Source organism: Megascapheus bottae, chromosome 26 (assembly GCF_031878675.1).
Source record: "Megascapheus bottae isolate mThoBot1 chromosome 26, mThoBot2.hap1, whole genome shotgun sequence".
NCBI classification, from domain to species: domain Eukaryota; kingdom Metazoa; phylum Chordata; class Mammalia; order Rodentia; family Geomyidae; genus Megascapheus; species Megascapheus bottae.
In genome coordinates, this window is record NC_143534.1 from 1846451 (window position 1) to 1859060 (window position 12610).

A 12610-nucleotide genomic window follows, 5' to 3' on the forward strand; every position below is an offset into this window, starting at 1 on the left:
TTGCCTAGCATGCACCAAGACCCAGGTTTGATTCTTCAATACCACATACATAGAAAAGGCCAGAAATGGTGCTGTGGCTCAAGTGGTAGACCTCTAGCTTTGAGAAAGCCCAAGGACAGTGCTCAGGCCCTGAGCTCAAGCCCAGAACTGGAAAAAGAGAAAGGGTGGGGGAGAAAGGAGGAAAATACACTCTTACCATGTCACCTGTCAAGAACATAGCCTTACAGAGGACCAGATAAAACAGTGGCCAAGTGCTGTAACTGAGAAGCACATGAAATACAAAGCCCACGAGCAGGGCCTCTCTCAGCTGTAGCAAGATGGAGGAGTGCTAACTTCCCACGTGGAGAACTGGAATAAATCAATAACCACTCTGGATCTCACTTGCATAAATCCTATGGGCTTTAATGATTCAAATAATGGCATTTACCATGTAACCATCAGTTTCTAATGCACAATAGTATGACTCTGTTATTTCTGTCCTACTAAGGCCTGACTAATCTACCTCAGAGTATGGCATTAGGCCCAAATACTTCTCAAGTCACATAAGGGATAAAAAGTAGTTGAAGTGAGCCAATTAACAGAATAGCATACAACAACTATCAGTAAATACCATTTATGTTCATGAAAAACAAGTAAAATCCATGTTCAGAAGAAGCCTGTGGTACCTTCCCATTTTCCCATTTCATGTGAGTGTCAATCAGGAGTATATGTGCTGTGAATATATAATACTCTCTGTACTGCTTTCTATCTCTCGTATGCCTTGTTCACAGACACTAAATAAAATAGGTATCTGACAAAAGCTGAACAGAATTGAGTACAAAGAGTCTTTCTTTGGTGTAGAGTATCATGAAAGATATGCTCTGTTCTCAGTACAAAAATATCAACAGTGTTTTTTTGTTTTTAACTCAGAGGCTAGTCCCTGAAGACTAACACTCTGCTACTTTAAGCCACAGCACCACTTCCTCTACAGTTTAATGCTTGAATGTACACTAAGGCATTTCCAAAAATTTATATTTTATTACTCTAGTTAAATGACATACTGGAAATAGTAAGTGGAGACACCAAATGTACAAATCTAACTAAAAATCTAATCTGAGATGCTTTATAAGGCTGTTAATGAGCTGGTAGGTAGTAGCCCTTGTCAATGCAGATTGTGTGTGTGTGTGTGTATGTATGTGTATGAGCGTGCGTGTCATTACCAGAGCTTGACTCAGGGCCTGGGGTTCTTGCTCATGGCTGGCACTCTACCACTTAAGCCACATCTCTAGTCCAGCATTTTACTAGTTAATGAAAGATGAAGTCTTGACTTTTCTACAGAAAAGGGTCAGGCTTCAAACTCTGATTTTCTAGGTCTTAGCTTTCTGAGTGACTAGGATTATAGACATAAGCCACTGGCACCCACCTTGTCAATGTACTTTTTTGTGTGTATGCTGGTAATGGTAAGGGCTTAAGTTCTTGCTTGACTTTTTCACGCACAGCTGATGCTGCAACCCAGCTTTTTTTCATTGATTTTGAACCATGATCCTAGGATCTCAGTCTCTGAGTAAATTGGGTTACAGGTATGAGTCACTGGTACCCAGTTCGTCAGTGTACTTCAGACTACTATACTGGGAATGAAATTAATGGTAGTATGCAGTGATTGCCAAAGATGAAAAACATGCCCTCGCCAAACTAATACATTTTGTGGGAATTCTTCAGAAGCATTTAAAAAAATCAGATGCTTTAAAGTAACAGCCTACTATGCACACTGTCCCCTCTAAGATTTACTAGACATAATTTTCAGTACTAATTTAAAACTTACTTCTTTTCTAATCCATTCAGGGCTGCTATTGTATTACATAACACGTAGAGCAGACCATTGTCCAACAACATGTCTGCTACTTTAGAACAAGAATTCACAACATGAAGGAGAAATAAGAGAGCATTGTGCAGAAGTACGTTGTCATACAGAGAGGTCTCTATAAGCCCCAGGATGGGAATGACAGACCACTTCTGAAAGGGTCCCATGGCTTTCACATCCTCCAGATCGAATCTACAATACAGAATACACAGGGAAGGGAAAACATGGAAGAAGCCGTTAGTCACAAAGTAAGAAAATAAATTATTGAAATTGTGGGCCATTTTGTGAACTGGATTTGGAAATTCTAAGAACTAAGGTAGCCTTCTGTAGCTTACAGGCGCCAGTAAGAAGACAGAACTGCTGCCAGAAGTCCAGCTGAAGGTAGCTTCGCAAACATGCATACTGTACTTCTAACCAATCCAGAGGTCCCTTAGGATTTACACGGTATTGAAACATGGTCAAGATTATTATTATTTTGCACAGTATTTAACAGGTGGTAAGCTGAAGCAAGGAGGTGTGGCACAAGCCAGGCGGTGGCTCACGCCTGTTATCCTAGCTACTCAGGAGGCTGAGATCTGAGGATCAAGGTTCAAAGCCAACTGGCACAAAAGGACCTGAGACTCTTATCTCCAATTAACCTCTACAAAACTGTGAAGTGGGGCTTGGCTCAAGGATAGAGTGGTAGCCTTGAGTTGAAGAGCTCAGAGACAACACCCAGACCCCCAGACCGAGTTCTAGCCTCATGAACCACAAAAAAAAAAAAAAAAAAGAGGTGTGGCACAAAGGAATGAATCATGTGCTCCTGGAGCTAAATTATTTAAGGATTTGGCCTCATTTTCCTTATCCAGCCAATACATGTGTCCTACCTTCTTCTCAAGGCTTTGTGAGAATCAAATGAGATAATGAAACCTACTATGCAAAAGCCAAAAGCTACATGAGAATAGCAGGTACTGAGATTATCACAGCAAAGACTAATTCCCAGGGTCTCAATCTATCTACCATAATCAAAAAATATACCTCTCTACTCAATAATAAACAGAAACCAAAGTTTTCCTGCCAAATTCCTAGTTTGAATGAAAAAAATGTAATTTTATACCTATTGCTTTGTTATCAGCATCATGTCAGTGTCACAGCTCCCAATCAGATCACCTAGGAACGCTCCCAGAAGATGACCTGAGGCCTCTGAGGGAACAGAGCACCTCCCATATGCACCTCCCGTGTCACTGAGAATAACAGTGAGCCACCTCTCTTTCCAAGCAGCATTCTCATGTTGGATTGCATCTAAGTTATCACTCTCTTCCACTTGATACAATATTTACTTGCTTCTCATTTCTAGCTATTGAATACAACCCAAAGGAAGAGGTCATACTAGAAAGGATGAAAATATAGATTTATTTTTTCTGATGGAATAAAATATTATTTTAGAGTGAGTTCACTAAATTCTACATTTAAGACAAAAGATCTTCAAATCATGGTAGAAGGAACAATTTACTTACTCTTCATCAAGGCCAACACGTCTACCAAAAAACATTTCAATGAAGCATTCTAACAATTCCTGGGTTCCCCGATAAAGGTATAACTGGTTGGCTAGCAAAGAAAAGCCACGATTCTTCAGAAACTTATCCTTTTGTTCCTTAGATGCTCTATTAAAATATGCATGTAACAGCTAAAGAAAAAAATTTAGAACATGCATCAAAATTTAATACAATATACACAAATCAACATACAATAATTTCATTTGAAAGTTATTATCTATACTTTTATACATTCTTTTTGTTTTGTTTTGTCAGTTGTGGGACTTGAACTCTGGGCCAGGGTGTTGTCCCTAAGTTCTTCAGCTCAAGGTTACTGCCCTACTCCTTGAGCTACTACGCCCACTTCTGGTTTTCTAGTGGTTAATTGGAGATAAGAGTCTCATGTTCCTTAGTGCCAAGGCTGGCTTTGAACCTGGCTTTGAGCTGGGATCTTCAGATCTCAGCCTCCTGAGTAGCTAGGGATTAGAGGTGTGAGACACCACGCCTGGATTATACATTCTTATTATCTATAACTTCTATGTAGTACTCATATAATACAAAAAATGTTTTAAAAATACCACAGTCACAGGAAAATGAACCTTGTTTCTGACAAATGTGGAATGCTAATGGAAACTGTCTTTATTCCCCTGGAATAGGGAACTTGTTTCCAAGGAAGCCAGGTCACCTAGAAGACAGTACTCTTGGCTGAGTGTAAACCCTTGTGTCTAATTCTACAGGAAAAATAATCACAGTCTATACTTTTTCTACAAATTTGATACTCTAGAATCTCTCAAACAGAATGGTCAGTTCTCCCCTGTGTACTGGTGGCTCATGCCTGTAATCCTAGTTACTCATGAGACTGAGATCTGAGGATCATGGTTCAAAGCCAGCCTGGGCATGAAAGTTTGTGAGATTCTTATTGCCAATTAATAACCGGAAAACTAGAAGTTTTGCTGTGGCTCGAAGTGGTAGAGTACTAGCCTTGAGCAAAAAAGCTCAAGGACAGCACCCAGACTTTGAGTTCAAACCCCAGGACCTCCTTTAAAAAAAAAAAGCTAATTCTAGGACATAAATAGAATGCTTTGATATAGTAAATAAAGGAGTAAAGCTACAGGTAATTTTGATATGGTAGTTAGGGAAGGCCTCTCTGAAATAAGGACAACTGAGCTGAGACCTGAGGAATTTAAGAGTTGACATAACACATTGTAGGAGAGGTTTCCAATTATATGCTCCCTGTAAATTTTTGTGAATTAGACTAAGAATTTAGACATATGGGTTTATTGGTAAATTTAAAACTGATATGAGGGGGGAAGGTGGGAGGGAAATGGGAACCATGTCATGAGAAAGAGTATCAATGTTTGTGAAGTTATGCACCTTTTATCTGGTGAATATAATGTAACCTTTCTATTAATCACAAAAAAAAAATTGTGAACAACAAAAAAAAGTAAAACTAGAGGTCTTCTGTTACCAGTTGGAAATTATTATTAAAGGAATCCTAAAGACAAAAAATAGCTAGTTATAAAATAAAATTAAAAAGTTATGATATATCATATATATGTTTATTTGGTTATTTGAAGTTGGATAGGAAAGGGGGGAATACAAGATGAGGGGCAGGGATGGGGGAGGGAAATGGGGACCAAGGCATGAGAAATGGTATCAATGTTCGTGAAGTAATGCATCTTCTATCTGGTGAATATAATGTAACCCTTCTATTAATTACAATAAAAAATGTAAAAACCTAGAAGAAAGTGTTTGCAAAACATCTGATAAAGTTCTATAACACCGCACATACACACACAGAGAAAACCCTTAAAATTAGAAAAAAAACTGATATCAATCAATCAATGGAGGACTTAAAATTGGATGATATTCAAACTCTTAAAATACATAGATCTTTCTTTTCCTACCTAAAACAACTATGTAGCATCTTCCCTTACCTTAATAACCCCTTGCTGTACGGCCGGCGATGGGTGGTTAACAAGGACTAGGAGAGTATCTGCTGGAATAAGTTTCTCCATCACATCAGCAAGCATGACATCAGGCAGGATGAGGAGGACTCCGCTTAAGAGTTCATATAATCCACAGCATATGGGGACCAAACAGTCTTCAGTTACACTAAGACAGAGGCCAGGAAAGTCTTACTAGCAAAGAACCAGGAACAAATACATGAAGATTTCTCAAGTACTGACATGTAGCAAATTTTAGCATGCAAAACAAATGTTCAGAAAAAAAAGAAACAATTCTAATTTCACTGTGATTAACAAATTTACCATCACTTTTTTTTTGAGGGGGATGGGTAAGTCATGGGGCTTGAACTCGGGCCTGGGCACTGTCCCTGAGCTCTTCAGCTCCAGGCTACAGCCCTATCCCTGGGCCTGGGCACTGACCCTGAGCTCTTCAGCTCAAGGCTACCACCCGACCCCTGGAGCCACAGTGTCACTTCCAGTTTTCTGGTGGTTAACTGGAGAAAAGAGTCTCAGCCTCCCGAGTAGCTAGGATTAGGGGCGTGAGCCACTGTGCTCTGCTTTTACCATCACTTTTGAATATGATGCTTTTAGTAATAAGTATTCTATACCTATGATGTTTATGGTAGTAGTAACTGTCACTTGTACTATTTAAACTATTTAAGTTAATTTTGTATCTGTGTGTGTATCAGTCCTAGGGCTTGAATTCAGGGCCTGGGAACTATCCTAAAGCTTCTTTTTGCTCAAGAGTAGCACTCTATCACTTGAGCCACAGCTCTACTTCTAGCTTTTTTTTTTTTTTTTGGCCAGTCCTGGGCTTGAGCTCAGGGCCTAAGCACTGTCCTTGGACTTTCTCAAGGCTAGAGCTCTACCACTTGAGCCTCAGCACCACTTCTGGCTTCTTCCTATATGTGGTACTGAGGAATCAAACCCGGGTCTTCATGCATTCTAGGCAAGCACTTTAACCACTAGGCCAAACTCCTGGCCCTACTTCTGGCTTTTTTTAATGATGATGATGATTATTAGATAACCAGAGGTAAGAGTTTAATAGACTTTTCTGCCCAGACTGGCTTTGAACTGTGGTCCTCAGATCTTAGCCTGAATAGCTAGAATTACAGATGTGAGCCACCAGCACCCAGCTTAAAGATAAAATTTTGAATAATTCAGTGTCTTAGCTGCCCTAGCCATAATTCGAGTGCTCAGCAACCATGTGACCATGCCCACCAGACTGGATAGTACCCACACGGCATTCCCACCACCATGGGAAGGTTCACTGCATGGCCTCCCACAAGATGCCTCCAGAAACTGTGACTGATAGGATCATTTCTTTAAACGAAAAAATTTTAGTCAGGGCACTGGTGTCTCATGCCTGTAATCTTAGCTATTCAGGGAGTTGAGATCTGGAGAATCAGAGATTGAAGTCAGCCAGGGCAGAAAGTCCACAAGACTCCATCTTCAATATTACTCGAAAAAGGCTTGGCTGGGCTGGGTGCAGTGGCTCACGCCTGTAATCCTAGCTACTCAAGATCTGAGGATCAAGGTTCAAAGCTATCCTGGACACAAAAGACTATGAGAATCTTATCTCCAGTTAATCACTAGAAAATGGGAAGTGAAGCCTGGTTCAAGGGTAGGGCAGTAGCCTTCAGCTCAAGACCTCAGGGACAGTTCCCAGGTCCAGAGTTCAAGCCCCATGACCCACAAAAAAAAAGGCTTGGCTGGAAGCATGGCTCAAGTAGTAAACTATGAGCTGGGCAAGCAAGCTGGCTATGTAAGAGTCTGAGTTCAAACCCAGTGCAGGCAAAAATAAAAGTTGTCTAATAAAATTATAGACCATAAGATTTTGTTATTGAGAGCAATTTGACCTCAGATAAATTTAGCACTATCTAATACTGAATGAGAAGCAGCTTTCGTGAACAGTGGCATAGTAATGGCTTTTCTGCAAGTACAGGGATCCTTTAAAAGCTATTTCACAAACGATGGTACATGAGAACACGAGTACCTGTAAGCACTTGCAGCTCGGCTGTAGTTTGTCTCATAACCAAGAGAAAAGGCAAAGTTTTCCCAATCATCAGTGTTCCTATCAGCAAGACTCGGCCAACGGCCAACTGCTGCAGATCCGTTCTGTGAAGGAAAAGCTAGCCCGAGGCTTGCGATCATGCTGTGGCTTCGCTGGAACGAGGCCAGTCCCTTTAGGTTATCGGGTCGCCGTGGGCAGGACTCTGCCCCAGGACTGTCACCATCCCATCTGGGCTCTGTTCCCAAGTCATGATGATCTACTCTGGTCGCAGGGTTTCCCAGTGCTTTTGTGGGGACACCACCGGCAGAGGCCTGGGGTGTAAGAACAGCTTCCACATCACAAACTGCTTTCGCAGACTCACAGCTACTGATGAATGGATCATCTTTGCCAGTTTTCAGTATGTCTGAACTCCCCAGAAAAGTCAGTTTCTGTGGCTGGGTGGCAGTGTAGTCCACAATGTTTTGTAATTTGTCAATACTATAGCCCAAACTTCTAGTCAGTTTTTGTGGCCGTGCTGGAGGGGAAGAGGTGGGAAATGCTGGCAGGCTTCTGGAGCGTAGCATGCTGGCAGCTGTCTGCCGTGGAATAATACTGGAGGTGTTGTTTCCTAGAAAGAGTAGACAGCAAAATACTTGTTATAAATCTATTCACTATTTCTAAATTTACCACATAGGACCACTGTTTGTCTGCAATGTATTCACAGCCATGGCAACAGCGCCCCCACCTAGCACACAGTTCTCTTCCTGGCTAGTATTCTTAAATTCAAGAACCATCTAAACCTCGCTTTACTAAAATCTTCCAAAAACATGCGCTGTCCTCCTTCCTTAACCTAATACAACAGTGATGGCATGGGACAGCATTATTAACATCCATGATTCTGCATGCACGTGTGCATGCACACGCGCGCGCGCGTGCGCGCGAACACACACACACACACACACACACTTTCAAACAGGCATTTCTTATAAAATACCAAATAAAACCTATTAAAATAACTACAGCAAAAACACCCTAGAAGGAAAGCACAACTAGAGACTAGTGCTCGGATATTTTGTACTGTTTTTCCATACCTACTTTGTCTGCAGTGGTGCTATAGAAGCCCGAGCTGGACTGCCAGTAAAACCCCGCCCCGCCTACAAGATGCTTATCGGGAACGGGAAGGACATAGGACCAGTCTACAACTAGAAAACCTGCGTCTACTTTTCTTCCTCTCTGAAAACAGAGATAAAGCAGTCTAGTAAGAGAAATTAATAAAAGAGAAAAGTGCTGTACGAGTAAAGTCTTTAGGATGAATGCATTCTAAATAGAGGGAAGGATGAAGCAGCCTTAAAACCTGGGTGCAGCTTTCAGCAGTACAAAAAATAGCTATCTGTGAACCAGGACAGGCAAATGCTATCTCCATTGGCTAGAGAGACAGAGGTAAAGAGAACTGAGGACGGGGATGAGATCAGAAAATCAGGAGGCTGGCCAGTCAGGACAGCTCAGTTCGTGCCTGTGATCCCAGCTAGCTGGAAGGCTCATATTGGAGGACGGTGGCTCCAGTTTTAACTTTAATCCTCCATTTATTTAGTTTGGACTCCAGGTTATATTGTATTGCTAAAACATGGACAGGTTAGTTATCTGTGACTACTCAAAAGCAAATCTAGGATTGTACTTTTACTGCTGCTACTGTTACCTTCAGCGGGGGATGCAGCAAAACCAGATGGGTTTATCACCAGAAACCCAGGGCTGGTAAGGGACCGTCCTCCACTGCTAGAGTGCCTCAAATACATGATTGACTGGACCTTCTCCTGAAAGATCTTGCCATCTAAAGTTAAAAAAACGTTTTGAGACAGTAAAACAAATTTAAAGGATAAACAAAAATATAACTTTAAGGCAAATTTTGACAATAAGGTATTCAAAGAAAAAACAGACCACTTGATATAAATGTTCATACCAAGCAATTTCATATGACAGATTCTGTTGTGATTGACTATTCTTGGTCCCCCTCCATTCCGATGGGGCCACCCGGAACCCAGATCTCCTCTTCACCCATGACAAGACAGCATGACTATAAAATGCACCAGGATCTACTGACTTCACCTTCCTTTCTGAAATTGCTCCCCTTAAAGTGACAGAACACAGCTGCTTGATCCTGATTGCGATCAGAGGCTTCTAAATGGCATGCATACTTCTAAAGTGAACATACTGCCACTTTAAAATCTTCACAGCTACTGAATTCTCTGTTGAATGTCAACTCTGTCCTAAAACCCTGCAGCTTCCTCTTGCCCCCTCAGGCACCTTGGGTAAACTACCAGCTTCGCACAGACTAGACTCTCTATGATTAGGGCCCAGTCTCTCTCCAGTTTATTTCCTGCCTTATGTTTCAGAAATACCAGCTTCTCTGAACTCTGCCAAGCCCTCTCCTTCGCTGTAATATCCCCTTCCTTTGGGCTGTATGACTTCCTGCAAAGAATCTCACCTTAGTCTTCACCCAACTCTGTGCCACCAGAAAACAAAATACTGGACTGGGAGTTTGGCCTAATGGTAGAGTGCTTGCCAAGCATGCACGAAGACCCGGGTTCAATTCCTTGGTACCACATACATAGAAAAAAGCCAGAAGTGGTGCTGTGGCTCAAGTGGTAGAGCTCTAGCCTTGAGAAAGCTCAAAGACAATGCTCAGGCCCTGAGTTCAAACCCCAGGACTGGCAAAAAAAAAAAAAAAAAAAAGAAAACAAAATACCAATTTCCACATCACTGTGCTTTCTACACAGTATGTGCTACAACAATCTGTCTAGATCTTTATCACTCTATTTGGCCAAAGGCCTCTTAATGGAGTGAACCATACCATACTCAGTTTTGTAACTATTTTGCAAAGTACTTTACCACTAAATGCACTGAACCTAAATAAAGTCATGCTATCTGATTTCATATGGACTTGTAGTGCTGCTTCTGTACACCTGCACATCCTGGTAAGAGCCGGGGTCAACCTCACAGAGTTCCCAGTCTGCCGTCTCATAGCACAGCATATTGTTGCCAGACCACCATTAGCTGAACAGCTTTCCCTGATCCTGCTTTCTAAGACACTGAAGGAGCTTACTGATTACACAGGATCTGAATGTGAATACAAAATCCACTGTAACCAAGGGGCCCACCCACAAAGGGAAGAAGGTAAGGGAGCCAACCATAGTCCAGTCCATAGATAGTTTGTATCAAGTTCATTTTGTAGGCATTTGAGAACCTCCTGTAGCCTTTGTAAGCAGCCTGCAGTCACGAAATCATGTTGAGATTGTAGGTAGTGTCTTTGTGGGCGGCGTGGATAATGATGCTCAGGATGAGGAGAAGGAAGGTGACTGAGGATTCCAGCCACAGCTAAGGTCCCATCTATTTTCAGAGCTTCTGTCCACTTCTGTATGGGTAGCCTCCCACGTTATAACCCTTCTTTGCAATGCCTGCTACCTGGCTATGCCAGGGCACTCAAATGAAGCATGTATCACAAAACTAGTCAGTACCTTCATCCCTAACATCACAGAACCATGTCAATTTTAAGCCCATTTCTCCATTTTTTTTTCTTTCCAGTTCTACTGCTACTGTGCCCAAATGTTACTATTTAACATCTCTTACCAATGACTATATCTGGTTTACTGCCCCCTGGTGTCATTACTGAATCCTGCTGTGTTTACTTAGATCATATTCCTTTGCTTAAAAATAAACAAGCAAACAAAACCCCTTCAAGGACTCTGGAATGTAAGTTCATATTGTCTTGCCTTATATTCAAGGACTCATAATAAATTCATAGGAGAGAATAAGAAAATAAAGATGGTTTCAAACTATATTTATGATGTTATTTCTCAATAGTCTTTTATAGATCCAATAATTAGGTAAAATTCATTATTTTTTAGTTGGTCTATTTTTCTTTTCTTTAAGCCATTCTCTTTGCCTGAAATGCTGGTTCTCCTAGTTACCTACTAGAGTCTACCTAAATTCTTCAGTGATCACACAGATACCATTCAGTCTAATGGTCTGATTAACACTCTCTTCTGTATCCATTAAGTACTTACCTCACATTGTGTTGGTCAGTTACGTGAGTGTGTGAGTCCTCTCTCCTTTTGGATGTTAAGCTCATGGGAGGCATAAATGTGCCTGACTGACTTTTAAACCCTCCAGCCCCACCCTAGTATGTCATCAGGACAATTTCCAACACAAGGAGGCACTAGTATCACAACAAATTAGATTAAGTGGAAAGAATAAGACAAAAGCAGACACAAAAATATCCAACAGAAGTAATGATACCTACCTATGTGCAAAGAAAAGTAAAAGTTTGTGGGGTTGTGACAAATGTAAGTATTAGTAGGAGGGTGAACTGCTAAAAGGAAATTGAAGATAATTGTCAATAATTCCAAATCCGGAGGAGATCCAAGGACTTCTGCAATAATTTTCACAAATGATCTACAAACCTCTTGGGGCACGGACATAAGCTGCCCCTCTTTGTGTTCCTTAAAAAAAAAAAAATCAAAAGTCTCCTTAGATTTAAAGAGATCTGCTGACCACTTAATTGTATTTAAATATGCAATCTTTTTAAGACAATTCTGTTGGTTTACCACTCTAGGATGATTCTATTCACCATGGAATTGTTCTTTCTCAGCTTGAATAATCTGGCCATTAAAAATTCACTGAGATCAAGACATGTGAAAGGGTATCAATGTATGTGAATTAATGCACCTTCTATCTGGCAAATGTCATGTAACCCTTTTACTAATTACAATAAAAAAAAATTCACTGAGTTGAGGAGGTGGCTCACACCTGTGATCCTAGCTACTGAGGAGGCTGAAATCTGAGGATCAAGGTTCAGAGCCAGCCTGGGCACAAAAGGACCTGAGACTCTTATCTCCAACTAACCTCTAGAAAATGGGAAGTGGGGCTTGGCTCAAGGGTAGGGTGGTAGCCTTGAACTGAAGAGCTCAGGGACAGGGCCCAGGCCGAGTTCAAGCCCCATGATCCAGGAAAAAAAAAAAGTCACTGAAACTGATGGCATTTTCATTCTAGTCCATTTAATTTAATTAAATGAGACAAAGTTATAGTACTTTACTAATGTACACAAACTCAAAAACAAAAAAGACTAGAGGTTTGTATTCTGGCTCCGTCATATACTATTTCTATGCCTCAATTTCTATAATATATAACTGATTGGTTGTTTTGAGGGTTAAATGACACCAAATCTTACAAGAGTGCCTCCTCCACAGTAAGCCTCAAAAGACTGAGCCTCCCTTATGCAAAATGGGTGTGACCAAAGTTT

The 12610-nt window shown here is 41.1% G+C and overlaps 1 protein-coding gene across 1 annotated transcript in view; it reads right to left on the reverse strand.

Moving 5' to 3' along the window:
* Positions 1-12610, reverse strand: part of Lyst (lysosomal trafficking regulator) — a 96887-nt gene that overhangs the window by 45048 nt on the left and 39229 nt on the right. The window contains exons 20-25 of the mRNA XM_090318768.1: positions 11612-11810; positions 9011-9142; positions 7318-7942; positions 5292-5469; positions 3337-3506; positions 1802-2032 (exon numbers count right to left, since the gene is read on the reverse strand). Coding sequence (XP_090174894.1) covers positions 1802-2032; positions 3337-3506; positions 5292-5469; positions 7318-7942; positions 9011-9142; positions 11612-11810 — 1535 coding nt within the window. The remainder of the gene's footprint in view (positions 1-1801; positions 2033-3336; positions 3507-5291; positions 5470-7317; positions 7943-9010; positions 9143-11611; positions 11811-12610) is intronic.